The sequence below is a fragment of the Calonectris borealis genome, chromosome 23 (assembly GCF_964195595.1).
Source record: "Calonectris borealis chromosome 23, bCalBor7.hap1.2, whole genome shotgun sequence".
In the NCBI taxonomy this organism is placed as follows: Eukaryota; Metazoa; Chordata; class Aves; order Procellariiformes; family Procellariidae; genus Calonectris; species Calonectris borealis.
The window spans coordinates 4,255,416-4,278,429 of NC_134334.1; the positions used below are offsets into that span (position 1 = coordinate 4,255,416).

A 23,014-nucleotide genomic window follows, 5' to 3' on the forward strand; every position below is an offset into this window, starting at 1 on the left:
TCCAGTATTCAAGAAAACGTTTTTATTGTACATGTTGGCTTCTATTGCTTGTATCCCCTCCCCAACCCCATGTAGTGCAAAAAATTCAGAGAAACAGAGTTCCACATAAATAAGTCAGATAACTTACAGAGAAATCAAAGTACGACGGTTTGACATGGAGTAGACCGGGTCTGCCTACCAGTAAGGCCAAGCAAACCTCTGCCCTCACATCAGGGCGAGGGCTCCTGCCTAGCCTTGCCGTCTCACTGCAGGCTGACACCGGGGTCCCTGGGCAAAACACATCAACACACACAGTCCGGAGCCACCCACTCAGGGATGCTCCTCCGCTGGGAAAAGCTCACATGGGAAATCACACGAATAACATTTTGGGTGAGACACCACTAACTAAAACTGGCAGAAAAGCCACACGGAGTTGACAGTTCTCCTCCCCTCAGATAGGGTACTACGCACAGACAGACAGACAGAGACGCACATCCCCCCCGAGGCCTCCAGCTCAGCAAGGGATGCGCAGCACCAGAAGCAATTCCACCCCGGGGCATCTCCCAGGGCAGATGCTGACACCTCGTGTCCACACAGTGCGGGTCGGGGTGCTCCGGACCCCCGCAAGCTGCTGGGGAACTATTTTGCCCTTTCCTTCCTTCTTTCTCCTTTCCAGGAAAGCAGTGAGCACCTGCATAGTTAGTACATCAGAGACACAAACGGCTCCCTCCTCCCCAGGATTCTGCAGAACAGGCTCAGTGGTGATATTGCTCAGGACCCAACCGGCGGGTGACAGGAGTCACGCTGCCCGTTTCCCTGATCCTCAAGAGGCAGGACAGCAGCGCACGCCATTTGTGGTGTAAATTGTTAAAGATTACAACTGGGACCAAGGGCAGATGGCACAAAAATTCTCCTCAGCCTGCTACGCTGCTCACTTCCCCGCTGGTTTTGCCTGCCTGCCGCCCCCCAAAGCAGCAGCCCCCCTTCGTGCTACAGCAGCCACAGCCGGACCAGAAGCCGAGCCACTGCTGTAACGACTCATTCCTCGTTTGAAATCAGCCGTTCCTCCCTTCAGCAGTTCCTCTCCGGCCCTGCGCTGCCCTTCCTCGTGGTACAGGATTCCCTTCAGCAGGCTGGCTGGGCTCACTGTCCTTACGCCATTCCTCACACCGAGGCCTCGGCACGGCGGGCCAAGGCCCGGCACCACCACCTTTCACTTCTGACATGGCCGCGGGGCTTTTAGGCTGATCCTCCTTCAAAGAGGACCCTAGAGCCAGGGGCACCTTGAATGTGCTGGTCGATAGGAGTCCAGCAGAAGACTAAAATCCTGAAGTTGCTTATAGGAATGGGAAGGAAAGGATTGAGACCTCGCTCACGCGTAGGCACACGCGCGCACACAACAGAGCAGACTTCACCGATTTCATCGTTATTTCGAACAAAGCAGATTCACGTGACCTACTTAGGGCAGCCCTACTGCCACGTTGACCAGGAGGCAACCTGCACGAGCAGAGCCTGGACAGTTGCAGGGTCCTCTGCAATACAGAGGAATGGGAGAGCTGCCGAGCTGTGACAGGCTGGGGCAGAGGCTTGGCAAGCGAGAGGGGAATGAAAAGCAAATTTAGAGTCTGTACTAAAAGCCAAAAAGGCCTCCTCGGCCTGAGAAGCCCAGACTGTCCTTGGGGAGAAGCTGGGGGGAGAAGCAGTCCAGATTTTCAGAAGCTACTGGTAATTTCAGGCGTCCAACGTTAGGCACTGTAAGTGGGCTTGTAAAACATGCAGGCACCTCTCCAGGAGAAACCAGATCACTAAAAATTGTCTTAAGTTGGGGAGTCCCTGTCTCATCTCAAACTCTCCTTTCACCCCAAAGAAAAGAGAAAAGAAGAAATCCCTAGCCACTTGAAAATTTAGGCCAACAAATACCATCACAAGTGAAATCTGAACTCTGTAAATGAGAAATGAGAAGGAGCGGGGGGAAAAGGATAAGGGAATTAGTTCAAAACAAACAGTTAGACCATATTTCCAATGCTACATTTGAACACTATTGAGGTACCAGTGGTTGAGTCATTCCTCTCTAATGTGGAGAACACCTGATAATACGTCTCAGTTCAAGGCGCATACACACACCCTACAGCATACGCATTGAAAACACCACCCAAGAGGTTCCATGGCACAAGTGGGTCTAGGACAGGCCTGTGACTTACAGTACTAATTTATTCAACCTTTAGTTAATTAAAGTGGTTGCTTAATTGCCAGGGAGTCACTAATTGCAAATGGTCCCTTCCATGCTGTTTTCACTGTACATATGGTATCTCACACATGCACACACACCCACACATCTATAGAGAACGTCTTCCAGGACACAGTCATCATCTCATCAACAAACGAGAAAAGTAATTGCATCCCTTCTGCTGCCTTAAAAGCAGATGGGATGGGGAATACCAGGATAGTGTAAAAAATAAAGGGATATGAAGTCATTAAAAAATAAAATATTAGCATTCAAATAAAAAAAGGCAAAAAATTAACACCCAAAAAAGTAACGCCAGGCAATCCTCCTCACTTAGAAGGCTGGACTGTTCTTGTTTAAGAACCGATACCTTTCCATAAAACCATGGAATCTGTTTTGCAGAGAGGGAAACAGCAAACAGGCCGATCCGTTCCCAGCCAAACTGTGAACCAGGACCAGGTGCAGAGAGCAGGCAGCCGCACAGTCACTTGAACCTGGGACAGCAACGGCATGGATGCAAACAAGGTCATCCAACCCACCTGCCTGGCTGGGGACTCCCCAGAGCAACGGTCAGCTGGGATCTTAGTGAATGAGGGGGGGCCAGCTGAGTATGGAAACACTGGAGGGTTCAGGATGCTGCATCCAGTTTTGTCTCCAACCTCACCTCCTCCAGGCCCTGTCCCTTAGCTGGGCTTCTTTTGTTTGTGTATTTTAAGGCATCAGTTAGACACCATTGAGAACCATACAGTGGCCTCAGAGTCTTTAACAGTGCACAATAGGCTTGGTAAAGAGTTTGGCTACAGTGACATTCAGAAGAATGGTTGCACATTCAGCCGGGTCCTTGGGAGGAGTGCTGTCCACCTCTGCCACCCCACAGGACTCCTGGAGGCCTCCAAGGCTGGCTCTGCTCGTATGCGTGGCACCGGCTGGATCACGTGAATCCAAGAAGCAGCAATGGTTTAAAGTTTCCCCTCCCCAAAGAAAATATAGACCCTTCGGGGGAGTGGTGAGATGAGTCTGAACGGAGCAGAGAGCACCCCCTCTCCTCGCCCTCTAGAAGGAGGGTGCTCATCCAAGAAAGCACATTTCTAACTGCTGTGGTCGTGCTGATCCGATGTGTGCACCAAGAGTGGGGATGGCTCCGGGGGTTCACAGGAGTGCTGGGGCTGGAGGCAGCAGCCGGTACCTTCCTTCTCCTCCTACAGCGACCGGCTGCCCCGCGGGGCGGGCCACGCTGGCCTAGCGTTCCGCCAGGCACCCCTGTCCCCTTGAGGTAAGGTAGGTCCTGATTCTTTGTCAAAGGCTCGTCGAAGACACCGACAGGGTGGGCGAGGAGGGGGGTGGGAAGTTGAGGAGTTCCAGCACGGCCACCCCCACGCTGCTTCGGCGTGTGAACATGCACGAGGCTGCTACCCACTTGTTGGTACGGGGGTTGTACTTCTCGATGGAGTTTAGGCTGGAGCTCCCATCGTTGCCACCCACTGCGTACAGCCACCCATCCATGGCCACCAGGTCGTGGGTGCTCCTGGAACGACCATGCAAAGACCACAGGGGTGTGAGGCTCGAACACGGCGTATGTGGGGTGTAGGGGAACTCAGCACCTCAGATGAACTGGCCAGAGCTCTGTCACCCCACAAAAAGGAGTGCCCAGCCTCACAAATACCCAGTGAAAATGAACTACTGGGGCTCAAAGTCAGTCAGTGGCAGAGTGCAGTACAGAGCCTCACATCTTCCCCTTCACTCTGATACCCTCTTCCCACTGGAGAAGTGCCACCTCTAAATAACAGGCCCTAGGAGCCTGAAATCCTTGGACTTCCAAGCCTTAAATCCTCCTGCAGCCCAGCAACACCTCCTAGGTGGCCTCAGCCAGCTATACCACCTGGTTCTTTACGGCCACACAGACTGCTGAGAATAAATCCCTCCGCAGAAACGCCTGCTGCAGAACATCCCTGCTCTGCCCTCCTGGCACACGGTGCAGCGGGGAGCGTGGGGTGCCTTTACGCAAGCAGCACAGAGCCAGCCAACTGCAGCGTAAGCCATGCCCTGGGGCATGGTCTGCATTTTACGGTTTGCAGTGCCAAGCAAGGCAAGGCTCTCTGTGAGATGGGATCCCCGTTCCTGACTGCAGCAGCTGAGGCTCCTCTGCAGCTCGGGAGCGTGGCAGGGGCAGAGCTCCTTACCTACGGATGTTCATGGGCGCCACGCTCTCCCATGTGTTGGTTTTGGGGTTGTAGCGCTCAACAGAGTTAAGGCAGCTGGTCCCATCGTTGCCGCCAGCCACATAGAGCATCCCCTCCAGCACGGCCACTCCTGCGCTGCTCCGGCGGCTTAGCATATTGGCAATGGGCGTCCAGGTGTTGATCTGGGAAGAGGCAATGTTTGTTTGTGAGCCAGATGTGCAAGTCGTCTTCAATGTACCCCTGCCAGCCCAGTCCTGTGACATTAGTCCTGCTCTGAGCACACAGCTCCTGACATAAGGGTCCTCCCCAAAAAAGACTTGGGGGGGACCCCAGTTCTTTCCTTCGACTCTCCCGCAGGAAGAGCTGCAGGCCCCAGGACAGACCTCTGCCGACTGGCTCAGGAAAGCCCAGCCACAGCTGGCAGGAGTCCTGCCACCCCAGGGGCCTGAGCACAGAGATCTCTGTGCCAGGCCACCAGTCACGTCACAGCTGAATCCCAGCCCAGTCATGGGGGTTGAGCTGTATCTATTTTAAATCTGTACAAGTCACAACTGTGGCTTTACAGCTCATGAAAAACCTCCAGGACCTTCTCTTTGATCTTTTTGCAGTGATCTAGCTCTAACAGAGCGATGAGACCCCAAGCCCAACACACGTCCCCAGCTTGCCGCAATCCCCGCTAACCACTCTGGATGTGCATGCAGCAAGGACCTCAGCTGGAAGCTGGAAATAGCTCAGGGCATGAACAAGAACTGTTCTTCCTAGAGAACTTGAGCTGGCCTACAGGTAATGGGGATAGAGAGTGTTCTGGTGGTTGAAAATCTCCTTGGAGCCTGCATGGATGAGCTTTGGCTCATTTTGCTCTGGATTGCACCCCGGATACCCTGCCCCTGCAGAAGAGCTGGGGAAGGGGCTGATACCCACTCCATCTCATAGTCACGCACGGTGGCTTAAGTCTCCCAGGAGGCAGGCAGGTCTGTGCTGCACAGGCTCACGTGGGTACGCCTTCTGCTCCACTGCTGCTGCAACGCTTTGCTAGGAAGTGGTCACATCTTAAGCTATGGCAGCGGTTTGCTAAGAGACCACGCATAGCTGATCTCTGTCTGCTAAGTTCTCCAGCAACTTGTGTGGCCCTCAGCTTTCTGCAGGGGCCCTTTCAGGAGGGGAGAAGGAAAAGGGTTACCAGCCATGCTCTCTCTTGTATATTTACCTGGGGCTCATACTTTTCTACTGTGGCTAAGTGGGATGAGCTGTCATATCCCCCAACGGCATAGAGGTTGCCTTCTGCAAAGACAGTCAGACACAGACAGGAGTTAGCTAAAGAGCACGGCCCCAGTCCCAGCACAGCCTCCCACAGCTCCTGCACAGGGGGCCCATAAAGGTATCAGCTGAGCCGCAGTGCCTCCCGCTCCCCAGGCAGCCAAGCTCCTCTCAGCAGGGCTCTCCCAGCTCCCCCTCCCCTTGCAGCATGGAGCATTGTGAAATATTCATCAGGCAATTTCTCTGCCACACTGCAAGCTTCCCAAAGACCTCGTTCGCCTGCCGCTTCTTGACCTCCTCATTATGGGAGCTGCAAGTGCTCCCCGCCAGAGCAATGGGTTATTTTTAGCAGCGGAGGCTGGAGCAGGGGAACACCAATAAAGGCCGTGGCAGGCAGACAGCATGAGCTGGTGATGGAGGGGATGGAACCTCTGAGTCAGCACTGAGAGCTGAAACCAGAGAACAGGGCAGGGGAGAGGCACCACAGGGACACCGCACGGCAGTTCCTGGGACGACGGGGAGCAGCATGCTACCCTGGCATCCTCGGGGAGGTCCAGCACCTGCTAGGGTGGGGAGTGGTACTTGCATTAACCCCATAGCTGCACTAAACAACAAAGTGGCCGGTTCTCACACTGCATCCTCCTTAACGACAGAACTCATTCAATACAGTCAGGAGACATCACAGCATTGCACCTAATGTTGTGACACCCCTGGGAGAGACAGTTTTGACCCCACGCTACTACTTGGATCATCAGTAAAAGGACAGTCCTGCTTTCATAATGAAGAAGTAATAAGGTTGTCTCTTCCTTTCCAGGGATAGGTGATCACCCGCAGCCAGCCCTCTTGCTCCAAAGTAGAAGGGGCACAAAGGAGCTGAGGAACAAGTTGAGAGTTCTCTCAGGAGTTGCCTCCAGAATGTGATGAAACCCAACTACTAAGGAGACTGAGGAGGAGGGCAGAGGCAGGGAGCATGTCAGGACATGGCAGAGGAATGGCTGGGCTACCTGGACTCATAGCTAGGGAATCTAGGAAGAAGGGGCAGGAACTAGAACAGAAGAACATCAAAAGGAACCACCAGAAATGCAAGAGGCAGTCTGCACAGAAGTCAGTCAGATCCCATGCCATCACCCACCTAGCGTTGCCACCCGGACGTAGCGTCTCCTGGTGCTCATGGCAGCGATGGATGTCCAGGTGCCTGTCAGAGGGTCGTACCGCTCTGCGCTGCAGCAGGCAGGGACACAGGAACATAAGGTGTGACACTGGCAAAGCCCAGGTCAAAGCTCTTTGACACAGGCCCTCAGGGGCAGCTCCCAATGAAGCTTGGGAATAGACAGGGAAAATGAAGGGAAGAACTGACAAAGGCTATGTTCTGTTGTGGCACGGGCTACAAAATGGTTTTTCCCCTGAAGAAACTTTGCCTGTGCCAAAGACACTGGAAGACAGAGCTGGATTGCAAGACATCTACTCTGGGGCCAGTCCATCTGTCAGGAGCAGGCCTTGTGGGCTCCCCAGGCACCCAACGCCAAGGACAGTGCATGCAGGAGCAGTGGAGGAGCCTGTAGCAAGGCAATCCCCTACCTGTTCAGGCATGAGGCCCCATCGTACCCCCCAGCAGCATACAGAAGCCCGTGAAGTGCTGCTACACCCAGGCAGCTCCTCCTGGTGCCCATGGACACCTCAGGTTGCCAGGAATTGGTGACAGGATCATAAGACTCCACTGTGGCCAAATCAGAGGTCCCATCGTAGCTGTAGGGAGAAAAAGGGAGAACATGTAAGAGCTGGGAAGCCTGGATTGCAGGTGAGGCTGTGGGCTGCTCCTACATTCCAGAGTTGACCAAGAGCCTTGGGTCCCTGTCACCACCCCTCCCCTCTCCCCCCTGCCCAGCTTCCTCAAGGCAGAGTGCACTAAAGCCCCTGCCGAAAGTGCAGAGCCCTTAGCTGAGCTCTCCTGGCGGTCTGCAAAGAAGGCAGGTCTCGGAGGGCCCCCACACACTGAGCCAGAGGTGGGCTAGGGCGTTAGCAGGCTCTTAACAGCCTGCAGCGTAGGGCAAATGGGAGGAAACAGCGCAAGTCCAGGACGTAGCCACCACCAAACAGAGAGCTAGCAAACTCGCTGCTTGGAACGGCAGTTTTCAGCTGCTACTCCTGCAGTTAGTAACCCAGAGTACCGGATTGCTTCATCCGGAGGCTGGCCCTGGGAGGCTCAGCTGGCCATCTCCGCTCCCCGAGCGGCTCTGTGCCGCTCTCACCATCGGCTCTGTTCCGAGGCTGCTGAAGACATCCCTGCCAGCTCCCTGCGCACGGCTCCCGAGCCCTCCTTACCCGCCCACAGCATACAGCTTGTTCCCAATGGCAGCAACGCCCACTCTGGCCCTGCGAGTCGACATGGAGGCCACCATGTGCCACCGATCCGTCCGCGTGTCATAGGCCTCGCAGTCCCCATGGATGGCGAACAGGCTCCCCCCACCTGCGCACGGGATGGCAAACAGAGCAAACAACAGTCCGAGGCCTGGGAGGGGGTTCGCGTGTACGTGAGCGCGTGGCAGGGCCTTACCCACAGCAAAGAGCACAGTGCTGGCCCCCTCGCAGCGCCGCGGCCTCGTCCTGCTGTTGCTAAGGACCCCTCTCTGCTCCGGCATGAGGTGGTACTTGAGGGCTTCGATCAGCAGGTCCTTGCATTCCGAGTGATGCCGCACCAGCAGCTCCGTGTCCACGTTGCTCATGAGGAAGTCCCGGCTCAGCAGGGGCAGCCGCACGCACTTCATAAGCTGAGGGGAGAGGAGTCGCACCCCATCGGCAGGGCGGGAAGGGTTCGTCCCAGTGCTGCCCCCACATCTCCCCTACAAACCCTGGGGACCCTGGCAAGGCTGACTTCAGCTGGAGATGTCATCCTGCTCGCTTGGCAGGACAGGCACCCGGTGACAAAGGGCACCAAGCACGTGCAGCAATTCAGCCTTAGTGTCTCTGCAGAGCCAGGAGCCCTCAGCCGGGCCGTGACATGTCCCACAGCCACCCCAGGTCCCCACCCTGCCCTCTGCCCATACCCACATCCTCTTCCAGCGCTCACCCTACAAGTAACAATCCTCACTGCGGGGCTGCCGAGCCCAGACACCACCTCCCTCTGCCCAGCATGTCCCACGTTGCCTGCGTTGCCCACAGGAGGGATGTTTGAGTGCACACAACCAGCAAAGGTGGAGACAGAACAAGCCCTGGGGTAGGTGGAAACCCAAGGGAAACCCCCAGAGTATTCCTCATCCTGCCCCATCTCAGTCCCAGCCTTCGGGAGAACACCTAGGGATGCTTCCTCCCACTGCCTGCCTAGAAGCATGACAGCAGCAAGATGAGAGGAAGCCAGGGCTGCTGGAGGCACCGACAGCCACCACTGCAGTGCGAGGCTGCACCCGTGAGAGGGTGCCCACGCTGTGCCACGCACTGGCAGCCCCGCAGGAAAGGGCTTAACCATGTCTTCTCCAGTTGCACCTTTGGCAGGCAGGAGGCTAGCAGATCCATGCTCCAAGATGCAGAGAGACAAAAGCATGAGTTAAAAGAAGTCCCTGCTCAAATTCGCTGGAGCTTTTTGTCTGAGGATGCACGTGAAAGGCTGCAGGCAGGGCTGACCTCTCCTGCTGCTCACACCCTCCCCAGAGTTCCGCGTGCCCAAGCTGCCAGGGGTCAGACAGGGCATCCCCCTTGGATTTGTCTATAGTTTGGACTTCACTCTGGAAGACTGAACTTTCTCAGCAACACCCTCATCTATGGCTGGACCTATGCCTCTGGCCACCCTGCAGCTTCCTTCCTTCCATGTATCCACCCAGACCAGGCACTCAGAGCTGCTGGGTAGAACCAGGCCGCCTTCCCCAGCAAACTCACCCTGGGGACATGCTGTCTTCTGCTGTCCACGTCATGTTTGACCCAGCTGAGCACAGCCCGATACACCTCCTCCTCTGATGGCACATTGAGGCTGTCACTAGAAATGAGGTCCAGCACCTGCAGCGCGGGGTGGAAAGGGCAAGTGTCGGTTGGTATGGTTTGGGAAGAAAGGACACACTCACACACCCAGGTAACTGGTCCAGAGGTAGAGCCGCTGCCTCCTGTAGATGCCGGTGGTTGAGGGTGTACAGCTACTCTCTCTCACTGGACGTAGAAGGATCCAAAGAGCAAGCGGGTCCCCACTGGTGTGGAGACAGTTCTGCCCTCGATCATCCTCCTTGGCTCATTATCCCCCTTCTGTGTCTGAGGCTGCTGCAATGCCTGACACTTCCAATCAACATTAGTGAGAGCAGGCAGACGACTCTGCTTGCATGCATCCCTTCAACATTTCATGGGATAGAGCCAGGTGCCCTGGCTGTTCCCAGCACACTCGCTTCACCTGCCAAGGACGACGGAGCTGGAGCAAGTGGAGACACGTACCCTCCTCTTGCTGCCACGCACCCCACTGCTCTGAGAATGGGTGAAGGGAAGCATCTATATCCTGCTGAGGGACCATATAGGGTCGGGTGATGCAGAGCAAGGACTGGGAACGCCTCTGGCCAGCGCACAGCACAGCACCCTGCAGGCAGTGATGAGCCAGGGGCCATACTGGCACCACATGAAAAGCAGCAGGGAACATTAGCTGAGCTCTGAATTAAACATCACAGCTCTGTGACCAGGGCAGCCAGGACTTATTCCTTGGCCTGTGCTCCCAGAGAGAAGGCGGCGTTCTCAGAGCTCAAGCACCAGCAACAGCAATTACCCTCCGTGCTACCCTCCCATCCCTATTTCACATGGGATTAAGCTCGCTCTCTGACAGCACTCTTCTCATCTATTCTCTCTCCATTGAACAGAGAGGACCAAAGCACAGAATCTGGGTACATCCCCTCCAAACCCTGTCCCCCCAGGGCAGGTTCCTTGGGCTCTTGTGTGCACACTGTGCCTTCCAGGCCAGAGCACGAAAAGCCTTACCAAACCCACACCTTCACACTCCCATCAGGACCTCACCTGTTTAAGAGGCAGCAACATGAACTCCTCTGTCTTGGACACCTCCACGAAGTGTTGGAGGACATACTTGTGCGCAGACTTGAGGAGGTCGCTGCAGGAGTGCGTGTCAGCAAAACCCCGGATCCCTAGGCAGTTGGATGGGTCGAGCTGGCTGAGTAGGAACTTGCAGCAAGCGTCCCGCACACCATTGAGCTGAAGCAGGCTGGCAGCAGGAAGAAGTGTCTGGCCGTGGAAAAGAGTGGGGGAAAAGAGAGTTTCCAGGGCAAGGAAACCATTTTCACCCTTGTCTCACTGCAAGTCAGTAACAGAGCAGGCTGGCTGAGCACCTTCAGGCACACAAGCACAGAGAGGACAAAGCATTCTTTGCTTCCAACAGGACTACGCTAAAGAAGAGCTGAGAAGGACACCCATAACTCCCCACAGGGCCAGGAAATGGCAGGAGAATGGCAGATGCTCAGGACTAGACCTGGCTACTGCATACTACTTTTAGGAGCCACTCCCAGCCACAGCAGTCGCAGGAGCCACACCTCTGGGCGCAGGGGAGCAGATGCACTCCCTGACCACTGCTAGATGCGGGTGCCATCACAGAACAACAGCTGAAACTGCTGAGCAGAGGCAGAGAGGAGCCCCCAGGAGGTCAGTCTCATACAGAACAGTTCTGAGGAGAAGAGAGATTTGGGGGGAAGCTCCTACCTGCACATTCCCCTCGCCCACCACAATCTCAGCCGTGTAAGCATATTGCACCAGCTGCTCCAGGGCCTGTGGGTCAATGTCGTGCAGCGTCACGTGGGTCTGGCGGCTCTCACTCATCTCATCTGGGGCAACACAGATACTAGACATGAATAAAGTCCCACAGCAGGATTGTTTCCCCTCAGGAAGACTTGACCATACATGGAACAAGCTGCATCCACCTCCACAGCCCAGCATCACAGCCCAGAAAGGTCTCCTGCCCACCTCTTAGCAAGAAGAAGCAGCAGTATACCCTAGGTAATGGGGTCCATGTCTGCAGGATGGTCATCAAGATACCTGTGCAGGGGGTTATGGGCAAAGGGCTTCACGGAAGGAAGCCAAATCATAGAATAGTTTGGACTGGAAGGGACCTTTAAAGATCATCTGGTCCAACCCCCCTGCCGTGGGCAGAGACATCTTCAACTAGATCAGGTTGCCCAAAGCCCCGTCCAACCTGACTTTGAATCCCCTTTTCTAGGGATGGGACATCTACCACCTCTCTGGGCAACCTGTGCCAGTATTTCACCATCCTCATTGTAAAAAATTTGGAAAATGAGGAACATTATGCACTTGCTCACAGAGATGATATACAGGCATCGTATTTCCATAGGGTAGGGCAGTGAGAATAGGGAGCAGGACAGAAAGGGGAGGGGGTTGCAGGGAAGAGATGGTCTGAAGAGCAGGGAGACCCTGGCCATGGGGAAGAGAGGACACTACTTGCTTGTGAACATGGCGTGGAAGTACGGGCTGCAGGACGCCAGCACCACCTTGTGGGCCTTGATCTCCTTGGTGCCCACATGGAGCACAATGTCGCAGAGCAGCCCACGCTGACGCATGCGGTTCATGCACACGAAGGCATCGTGATAGTGCCGCTTGGAGTTGTGGGAGATGCTGTGGCCATCGCGGTTGAGGAGCTGCACACCCCCTTCCATGGCTGCAGGTGGTAGATGGCGGGCTTTCTCTTCTCAGCAGCACTGGCATGGGGGAAAACCAAACCATTACTCAGGCAAGAATAGCTCTAGCCCCAGACAATTCCCGTAGCCCCCAAGTATGCCCACCACTGCTCAAAGACCCTGCACAAGAACAGCTCCTGTCCAACCAGCCCCTGCCAGGGAAACATCATCCTGCTCATAAACCAGCGATGGGAAGAAGACAGTCCCTGGAAGAACACAAGAAATGCAAAGCAATGCCAAGACTCTGTTCTGTGACACTGCTTCCCAGCTGTGTTCATCTCTGGATCTATATCCTCCTCATCTGCCTTCAGAAGGATACCGCTCTACAACATACCTGCTCACATTGGTTTTCCTTGAGGTTGCACCATCTCCAAATCCGCCTAACAAGGTGCATTTCCATGCAATATCAGCAGAAGCATTGATCTTAGAAGTCTCACCATGGCATGCCAGCCCTGCATTGATCAAACGCAGCTAAATAGACCACTAGAGACAGCGAACATGACAACCCTGATTAGCCTAAACAGAAAATAACCGGTGAATCCCATATCCTAAAAGGCAAGAGTGATGTTATGGACCACAGCTCTTCGAGTGGTGGCTGTTCCCTTCCAGCCTCCAGAAGACGCTAGGAGATTTGTAATGCACGCACCTGCCTTCAGAAGTTAAGCTCAGAGAGCTGCTGCCTTTCCCGTGCCCACACAATTCAGGAGGATAAGGCAGAGGGCAAAGGCAATTGCAGCACAGAGCTCTACAGCCCCAGTACAGAATCCTGCAGACCTGGGATTCGACTCTTCCTGCCCTTTTATATTTCAGGCCTCTTTTCGGACGGACGCTGGGGATTCCCAGGTGGTCAGTTAGGGAACAGGATCCTGATCTTCACTTTCCTCCAGCATCCTTTACCCAGGCATGTCCGACCTCACCACAGCCTCAAGGCTGCACCAAGCGGTCCTGCTCCAGCACCGCAGACTCCTGTTCTTCGCTAGCCTAGCAGGCAGTTTGGGCAAAGCAGAGCTGCTAGATCTCCCTTGAAGCAGCCCCGGCTGAGACCCTGGCTGTCCTTCCAAGAGGTAACTTTGAACTTTTTGTTTGACAAGGCTGACAGGAGGGACAGACAGCAAAGAACAGAGATGCTGATCGGGCGGCTGGGACCCGATGCAGAACTCGGTCTGCACGTACACGTACACGCCACTGAGCCCTTCCACACACTCTGGGACAGCCCAGGCAGGGAGCAGGAGTATAAACTTGATCAGTTTGCAGAAAACAAAAATTGCCTAATCAAGGAACAAGGGCATTTATTTGTGCAAAGATGTTTTCTCTTTCCATGCTGCCTGCACCTAGGCTGCTCATGGTGTTTCGAAAGGCGTTTGACTGTCTCCCTGCTGGCAGGACCTGAAGGAAAGGTGGGGGAGTGAAAAGAGAATGACTGAGCAGCAGGAGGAAGAAGGAGGAGGGAGCAGGGAAAAAGGCATTTTGAAGAAAAAAAGCCTGTGTGCTGCACTCGTGCGCCTGCCCCCGCATCCCTGCGGCGAGAGAATCCCCTCAGCCTCTCTGCTCCTCACGACACCTACACGTCGCCAGCCGTGCTGAGCCTAAAAATAGAAACCCACCATGCTGTGCCTGCTCAGCCACGAATGCAGCCATCTATTCGTTTTTAAATAGCAATTGTATCGTGTACTAGAGTCTGGGGGAGGAAAAAAGATGAATAAACATCTTTCCTGAGCAGGAGAGAAGCCTGCAATGCCCTCTTCTATTTGCATCATCCTGTGTGATATGAGATTCCTCATCTCTCTGTCAGCGGGGAAGACTCACGAGCACACAACAAAGGCAACGCCTGTTGATGCTTTCCAGCAATGAGAGTAGGATGCCATTGTGCCCTTGACAGGAAAGAAGAGCCCATGAGTTAACTGGCCTTCTCCTCCCACACCCTTCAGCTGAGCTTTTCAGAAAGCTGCAACATCCCTAGAACACCCTCAGTGCGTTAATTCACATGCGTGGACACTGCTGGATGAGAGGCGCCCGAACGAAGGCGGTTTATAATTATTAGCATCTCTACCGGGGCTCAAGAGCTCCTTTCCCAGACCTGGTGTAGTGGCAGACAGCAGACGGTGCTTTCTCGGCTTTATTCCCCTTCCCAGCTGCAAGCCTGAGGGTTTTCCTGATATGCTCGAGCTGGTTTATCTTTTTAATACACTGCTGAGCATACCTCTCCCCATCAGTATTTAAGTCATGCCCCAGATCTAATTGAGAGCACTTGCCTCACCCCTCCTGGGTGCTGGTAGCAAAGGATGGGAGCTCCCAGCTCCACCACAGTGGGAGGACCGGGGGGACAACGCAGGACAGGAGAGAGGAGCAGGGAGAAGATGGGACTGCTTCTCATTGTGCTCTTGGAGACCGCGAGGAAAGGTTTGCTGCCCCGGCCTGGCGGGGGGTAGCACACAACTCAGCTCCAGCGGTCAGGGGAGACAGAGGGGGCACAACAGACCGAAGGTTGCTGTAGCCGATGCATTGGCATCAAAGTAATCAAACGCATTTCCAAAGAGGGTCAGAAGTGCTGGGCTCTCTTCCCAGCCCTGCCACTGAGTCATTGCACAATTCTGGGCAAGTATAAATGCAGAGAGTGACAAGGGTGACATTACCTTTCCTTGCAATGATTCCCATGGCCAAGAGGTAGAGACCAGCTATCGCCCACTGCCCTCTCCACCCACACCCCCTTCTGTCACCGGCGAGGGCTGGCATGCACCTCCCGGAGCTCTGAAGAGCTCGACTGAAACACCAGCGGTGCCTCCCTCGCCCAGGCCGCTGTGCAGCACCCTGAGCTACACCACCACAGTGTCACTCGGTCTCTGACGTGACGGAGCAGGGCCAGAGGGAGACGCCACCCCAGCCACCACACTGCCACTGGGCTCCCAGAGCATCCCCGCACCAGGGGACAGTCCCCAGCTGACCTGACCCCCAGGCAGCCTGAACCAATTCTGCTTGATGTTTTTTTGCTACAGCCTCAGCATTCCCCCCCTGGAGAGCAGCTCACCCACCCACCGGCCACCCTGGGAAAAGGCCACCATCCTGAAGCGCAGGGCACGGTGGCATGGGTCTGGCCTAAGGCTTGCAGTGGGTACAGCCCCTTCAGTCCCACTTCCCAGTGTCCCCTCTGCTCTGCAATAACTTGTTCCCATCCGAGCTCTTTAACGGGTCAGAACATTATCAGTGGGGAAAAAGGACCCCCCACTGCTGCTTGTGCTGCTCCCTGTGCCTGAACTCTCAGCCTCACTGGCAGCGCTAAATATTCCTTATTTCCTTGTAAAACTTCATTCCCAGGAAATGAAGGTCTATGAGCACCGCTAAGATATAATTAATGGGGAACAGTGCCTGGACCACAAGAGACAGTAAAGCAGTGTCCAGAGCTCCAGCGGGGGGAAGTAAATACAAGCCCAGTTTTGTGGAGCATGCAGCAGCATGAATGCACGTGTTATGCATCAGCTATAATGGATGCGGTGGCTGACTTGTAATAACTCTTGGGTTATGACAAAAAAAAGAAGGCGTTTGTTTGGCTCCTATGCGACAGAGCATGGCCATGCATAACAGCTCTGTTAATTAATGCAAATGATCCCTGCCCAAAGGGAGGTCTGTTCTCTTTGCACAAAAAACCATATTTTGCCGAGAGTGAAAAGAAGCGTGCTGAGCAATAAACAGGGAACAGAGTATCCTCCAGGGAAAAGTTCAGAGCCTGCCCTTTCCCCAGGAAGGCCCTGGAGAATGGTTTTTTGTTGACAGCCTGGATGGAGATTTTGTGTCCGCCAGGCTAGCTAGGAGACTGCAAAAAACACATCCTGTACAGCTGGTCAGATACCGGGGACGGGTCTTTGCTGTGGATAAGATGACATCCCCTACTCTAAGGCATGACATGCCCTAAGGCCTGACATACAACCATGCTTAAATCCATCACTTCCACGTGTGCCCTATCCCTATGTATCCCAGTACCCCTTTGCTGGTAAATCAGCTACAAAGCCCCGTTTCGTGCGCAAGCGCTGCATCTCCCACAGAAGTGCTGCCATTAGACCTTCAGGATAAGGCATTAAGTCCTCGCTGGCACTCACCTCTACCGCAGCGCGTCACAGCACGAACAGAGCAGAGGGCAGCACAAACCAGGTCAATAAGGTGGCACCACGTTGCCAGTTTCCCCTTCAGAGGAGTGGTTTCCCCCCTTCCTTGGCGTTGGGGTCCATCTCCCAGGCACAAAGTCCTGTTTTTTGCCTACACACCTCCTCTGGCTCTGTCCCCAGGCAGGAGGGGGCTGCTGGCAGCGCTACTCTGATGTGCCCAGCAGCTTCAGATCTCCATTCCGGGCAATGGAGCCAAACAGTGCCCTCCACAACAGCACAGCAAAACTCATCCTGGGGCAGAGCAATAGCATGGACCCCTGGGGAAGAAGGAGCTTGACACTGGAGTCACAGGCTGGAATTGCTGCTTCCAAGTGCATCTCCATCTCCCCTACACCAGAAATCAGAATTCTTATTTTTAAGCCCTCTGAGAGCAGTCACAGCCCATTTGCCAATAAGCAGCCTCCTGCAATTCAGCATTCCCCCGAAGAACCAAAATGTGCAATGCACATTAAAGCTCAGGGCAGGACTGGACCGGGGCAGCCTACGGGGGCACAGGCAAGCCCCTGCCCAGCTGTCTGGGTGTGCACACAAACGCAAGTAGCTTCTTTCCTCCTGGGAGCAGGGTTGGGAAGAAGATGTGCTCCTGTGTTCTCTTCCTTCCCTTCAACAGTCAAGGGACACAAACAGCTGAGCCGGCAGTAACAATAGCTGCTGTTGTGCTGTTGCAAAGTAAGACCGCTAATACAGCTCGTACCAGCATCCAGAGATGCAGCTGAGTACGCTGCAGGCCTGCAAATTTTCACCTTCCTTATTGCTTTGTGGAGGCCCCGTTAATTTGGCTGAGCTATCTCTTTTATTGAACCCTGTCCACAGCTCTGAAGCCTGCGTCTAAAGAGAAGCTTTAAACTACCAGATGACTAGCAGTATTTTTGCATCACTAATCCTCTTGCAGTAGGCACGTCTAAGACACCAGGGCTGTTTGCACAAGCTACAGCAGATATATACCACCTGCCCTTACACCTCAAACTTGGATATCCCAAATTTTTGCTTCTTTCAGAGGGCCTGGCACTGCCCGTTACAAAATATATTGCATTCCTACCTTTCCTGCTCCCTTCCCCACGGTAAACACAATCAAAGAGGGTTGGAAATCATGCAGCTGTATATGCCCAGGACTCAGATGCAAAGCAGGCACTAAATCTAGGCAATTGTCCCCACCAGGACCTGTCACATTAGCGTCACTGATACAGACAGAAAACTCTATCCCCCTCAATGCAACACTTTGATGTTCAATCCCTTCTCAGCCCCTGTAACACTTTCCGTGCATCCAGGGAATTCAGACACCGACAGTGTGCAGCAGCTCACATTCAGTCTTTTTAATATAAGGTTAATTGTGTGTTCAGCCTAGAAGAGCCAGCGATTGTGAGGAAGCAGAGGAACCTAATAGTCCAGGACCAGCAAGTGAACTAGATGCTCTGAACTGCAGGTCCCGTCATCGCTGCTGTGATGGCTGATTTACAGCTGCACCTATACAGGAGTCAGGACGGCAAATATTGATGGAAATGTGACTTCACGTGGCAAGGGGAGCTGTCACTCCTGGCACCAGCTCTGCCTTCAGAGGTGGCAGGAGGGACTGTAGAATTAGGAAGCCGACAGTTTCAGACAGCCAGATTGCGGACTCGGACACCTCGCACCCCTCTGCCAGCTCCCGACGGACACGGCGGAAGACATGAGCACGCCAAGAACACACAACTGGGGTGAGCTGCAAGGAGAGGTTAGGAGCATGCACCTCAGCCCCAAACACTTCTCTCCACCTCCTCTTCTCTCTCTTCTGCTCCGGCTGCCAGCGCTGCCCCTGACGACACGTCTGCCTTCTATTCCCCAAGCCCCCCTGCTACAGATGGGAGGGCGAGGCGCGCGCTGCTCCTGTCGATCGGTGGAATTAATCTGCTCTGAGCTAGCCTCAAGGCAGCACAGGGCACCGCAAACAGCGCTGAGTCTGCAGGACTGAGAATCCCCAGCTCTCAGTAGGGTTTGGGCTTTTTTAATGAATTAGGCATAACTGACACGCACTGAATCCTCCTGTCTAGACATCTGCAGAGAAGTGACAAGCTGCCAGAGAGGATGTAGAGCCTCGGCAAGGGGGTGGGGAGGACGGGGGAAAACTGCACACAGTTGCCAGCTCTACAGCACAGAGACAGTGCTGGCTTCAGGCAAGAAGGGCATTCAGCACATTGACCTAGCCAGTGCCTTTCAGCAACTCAGTGGGTTGTAATCAATCGGCTCTGGTGCACACAGAAGGCTGGAGGTCTTTTCTAATTAAAGCCTCTCCCCCCATTACTCCTGGGGAGTTTTGTTTGGAAACTCAGCTCAAAGTTGCTCTCGGTTACCCCAGCTCACGCTCAGAAGTGCTTTAGCTGGGAGAGGAGGGAGCGCAAGGCAGAGCCTGAATGCCTGCTCTGGGACATTCCCACACCTGAAAGAGATAAAGGGTATCCAGCCTGCTTAGTGCCTACCTGGGTACACAATCTTCTCCCTCTCTCATGCACACTTCATGCGGGTGGCAACTCTTCCTGCAGACATCTTCAAATTCAGCTTTCGCTTTTAGTATTTTGCACACAGGGGATCACAGCAGCTCCAAGCAGGACTCCATGGTTGAGGGATTTAGAGGCATCTGTGCTAACACTTGGGTCACTTTGAGTAATTGGTTGTAAGGGTCAGGACCCAAATAGGTTTGGGACTGCTGAATTCCCAGGTTAGGAAGAAACAAGAAATGGAAACTAATTCATGCCTTGAGATGCTCAGCAAAATGTGCAGGTCTCCAGCTGCACTGGGATTAGACAGCAGTTCCTACAGTCCAGCACAAAGCACACCAAAATCTAAGTCAAAAGGAGCCCTTTGCCTCTGCCAAGGACTAGAAATGTGGGTCATGTCCTAATTCCCCCCTCCCACTGTCCCCCAGCAGACACAGGAGAGAAGCTACTGTCACATCTAGTGCTATTTTATGGTATAAGCAGTGCCAAACCTCTACACATAGGCATCAAGCAAGTCTCCTCTCCAGGCAGCAGAGCGATAGTTAACAGCTTCAGCTGCACTATCCATCACTGTGGTATTCCTGATCCCCCTCCAGCCTCCCCCGTGGCAGACATCTCTGTCCCCAACTCATTTTTCAGGCAAGCAAACAGACAAGACGAGAGCGCTCAGGTCACCGGAGGCAGCCCGTATCAAAGGATCTCAATATTCCTGGCTCCTAGACTTGCCCAGGAGCTCCCTGCCTGCAACATCCTTGGCCAGCAGCTATTCAAAGAGGGATTGTGCCCTTTACCTGTCCGCGGTGCAAGGTGATGGTGTATCGAGTAGGTGGCAGTGGGCCAGTTCAGAACGGGTCGTTACCGCTCAGCAATGCCCTGACGTCAGACGAGAGCGATGAATCTGGTGAGACTCAGCACGAGTTACCACTTGACTTCTAAAGGGAAAGTTGACTCCATGACGCGAGGCAGCGTGATCTAGTGGCTCCAGCAGTAGACTAGGAGAGAAGGAAAAAGCACTCGGGTCTGCTGGCTGCGAACGGGAGAGCAGATCTTTTACAGACAGATAAGCCAGGGAACAATGCCGCTGCCGATGTGAAGCGCTGCTCATGAGTGACTCTCCGAACCAGGAGGTCATCAGCTGCACCCTGGCCTCATCCCTTTCACAGAGACTGCATGGCCCACGCCACAGTTACGGGCAGCTTAACAAAGCCTCCTACCAGCCTCAGTCGTAGTGTGGGTTGGCAATGTAGATGTACCGGACCACGTAAGCAGCTCTGCATTTCCTCTTCTGAACAAGCTCAGTGCTTCACACTGTGGAGCAGCGGGAGCCTGTTTTCAAGCCAGAAAACAATTAAGAGAATTCCCTCACATCTTCTTGCAGGCAGCAGCACAGGCCACATACATGAAAACTGAGCTATGAGGAGCATGTGACATAACGGCCTTGAGTTTGCTGGTACACTGGGCGCCTGCCAAGGCCAGCGGGTCCCAGACCCTGGGAATTTCAGCTGAAGGAGCTTGAATTCCTGTCCTTGCGGAGTCACATCCTTTAGAGAAGGCAGAGTAGTTTGCAGCCAGTCCAAGCAGGCCAGGCAGAAAGGGTGAAGCCTCTCTTGCTACCAAGTCCAGCTTGCCTAAGGCTCCAGCACCTGAGAAAATACAGAAGCCAGCACTGAGACTTCAGCACGGCTGTTTGATTTTTGAGCTGCTGAGCCTGAAATGCAGCAAAGCAAGACCAGAACTCAGAACAGTCTCCCCAGCAGATCGCCAGTCTTCAGAACATGCCTGCCTTGATTTTTACGTCCCACTCCATCCAGACTGATGCTGAGGAGAGCAAGGGCAGATGGCCACCAGACGGGCTGGCAGAGCAAACAGGTTCCATTGCCACCCTCACCAAGCTGACCTTAGCTGACAGAAAGCATAAGGGACCATCCTAGCTACCCAAGATACTAAGGAGCAACTCCATTTGGATCCTAGACTGTCAAGCCAAGAGAGCAGGTGACTACTATGCCTGCCAGCTCCTGGTCCGCTCCGAATTAGATGCTATTTGCTGGGATTCATAAATCAGTCAGTTCTCAGGAAGGAAACTCGGATCTTTATGCCCAAGATCCCCAAGAGTCTTATTCACTGCTGTGCTGAATAAAGTATTTCCAGCAGATGCTCATGGGTCAGGAGAGAAACTTGGGGTGCAGAGGGGAGAGATTCCACAGAGGTGATTGCTTGGCTGTAGCGATCATAACCAAAAGGCTATTGCACACTGAAGTATTAGCGAGCTACGTAACAGTGGACTTGTAACAAACCAGCACCTCCTGGTGCAAAACGCTAGCACAGAGATATCTCAAATCTGTTGCGGAGGCCCCATCTCTCCTCCCATCCTTAAATGCAGCTCATGCCTTTGGACCATCCATCCTGAAAAGGGGCAGCAGCTCTCTGAGGCTCACTTCAGCTGTGCCCTGTCCTAGGGACAACAAGTTACCTGCATCAGCCTAGTGCACCCGGAGACTGTCAGGATCAAAAGCACCTGAATATCCACGTGTTGCTGAATCACTCCAGAACTAACCTCCCTCCTTGTGGTCTCCACCAACGGAGAGTGCCCCAAGATAGCGCTCATCGGACAGCGGCCATTGAAGTCAAAGGAGAGCAGGCTTCCTTTGCAGAGAGACCCCATAAAAGCAAGGCCACTGTTTCTGCAGTTTTCTAGTTTGGCACAAAAGTCCGGTCAGTCGGTGGCTGTGAACTGACGCACAGAGAGCAGGGGCAGCCACCCGACCGCTGCATTTCTTCCTTGCTGTAGAGAAGCCGAGGTCCCAGGGCCGGCACTCCTCAGAGAGGGAGGTATTTGCTCAGCCAGCAGAACCAAACCAGCTGCCTGCCCTGGCCTGCTGCTCCCTAGGACCACCTCCACAAACGGAGATGCTGTAGCTCGAGGAGGGCCCTCTGCCCTAATGGTCACTGCAGAGGCCAGAAAAAAGCTGCCTTCTGCTTCCCTCCCGCCAACTTACCAGAAAACCTGAGGCAACGTTTCTCCCTGTGCCCTTCAGCTCCCCCACAGCCAACGCTACCAAACAGCCCCTGTGCTTCCACCGAGGGTAAGCAAAAACGCAACCGTCAGAACCTCTCTGCAGCTCTTCCCTGGGCCCCAGCATCTCGCCAGGCTCTAAAACTGCAGCTTTTTCCTTTACCAAAGGGATCGCTCCACGACTTGGCAGAGGACAGGGAAGGAGACCACGCTTAGCGCAGAAATGCCGCCGGCCTCAGCTCCAGAGAGATGCCGAGCTGCAGAGCGCAAGCAGCGCGGGCAGCCGGTCAGAAACGGCACCGGTTGTTCCTCCAGACGCGTTGTACCCCGACGGGCAAACTTGCTCTCCGAGGAGGGACGCGCCACCGGCAGCGCAAGAGCAGCGGCGGGGAGCGATGGAGAGCTCCTCCGGGGGGTCCTCCTGCCGCCGCCCCCCCTCCCCAAGTAACCCCCCCCGCTCGCCCTCCTCCCGCCGCCGCGCCCGGGGCGCTCCCGCGGGCTCCGAGTACCCGGCCCGGCAAGGGGAGCGGGAGCGGCGGCGGCAGGGCCGTGCCCCGGCGGTACTCACGGCTCCGGCGCAGCGACGGCCCAGACCAGCCCGACCCGGCCCGCGGGATGCTGCGGAGCACCGCTACACCCGCACCGCTGCCGCCGGCCCCGCGGCGGGGAGACGGGGCGGGCCGGGGGCGGGCAGGTGCGCGGCTCCTCCTCGGGCCGCGGCGGGACGGGGACGGGGCCAGGGCGGCCCCGCGGCTGCGGCTTCCTCCCTCACCCGGAATAACCCCGCCGCGGAGCCGTGCGAGAGCTGGGCACGGCACGGCACGGCACGGCACGGCACGGCACGGCACGGCACGGCACGGCTCGCTGCTGCGCTGCCCTCCCCCCCGCAGTTAAATCCCGCCGCGCACGTGTCACCGGGCTGCGGGGGAAGGGGACCTCGCCCCGCCCCGCCCCGCGCGGCGCCGCTCACTTACCGGGCGCGGGGGCCCGTCCTGCGGGGGGTGGGGACACGCGTGGCACCGGCCCCGCTGAGGCAGCCCGCGGCCCGGCCGCCGGAGCCGGGGGGGCCGGGCG

The 23,014-nt window shown here is 55.1% G+C and overlaps 1 protein-coding gene across 6 annotated transcripts; it reads right to left on the reverse strand.

Moving 5' to 3' along the window:
• Positions 1–23,003, reverse strand: KLHL17 (kelch like family member 17). Of its 6 annotated transcripts, XM_075172407.1 has the most exons (14): positions 21,228–22,203; positions 20,142–20,253; positions 19,719–19,919; positions 12,068–12,320; positions 11,311–11,432; positions 10,618–10,839; positions 9,511–9,627; positions 8,195–8,408; positions 7,963–8,107; positions 7,219–7,386; positions 6,773–6,861; positions 5,591–5,664; positions 4,384–4,565; positions 1–3,728 (listed from the first exon to the last, which is right to left on the reverse strand). In XM_075172407.1, the coding sequence occupies exons 4-14, from the start codon at positions 12,276–12,278 to the stop codon at positions 3,500–3,502; spliced, it is 1,773 nt and encodes a 590-aa protein (XP_075028508.1). In that variant the 5' UTR covers positions 12,279–12,320; positions 19,719–19,919; positions 20,142–20,253; positions 21,228–22,203; the 3' UTR covers positions 1–3,499. The 6 variants fall into 6 exon arrangements, with proteins under 6 accessions (XP_075028508.1, XP_075028509.1, XP_075028510.1 ...); XM_075172408.1 differs by lacking the exons at positions 20,142–20,253; positions 21,228–22,203 and adding an exon at positions 22,915–23,003; XM_075172409.1 differs by lacking the exon at positions 20,142–20,253 and having other exon boundaries at positions 20,294–22,203.
• Between the last annotated feature and the right edge of the window lie 11 nt (positions 23,004–23,014).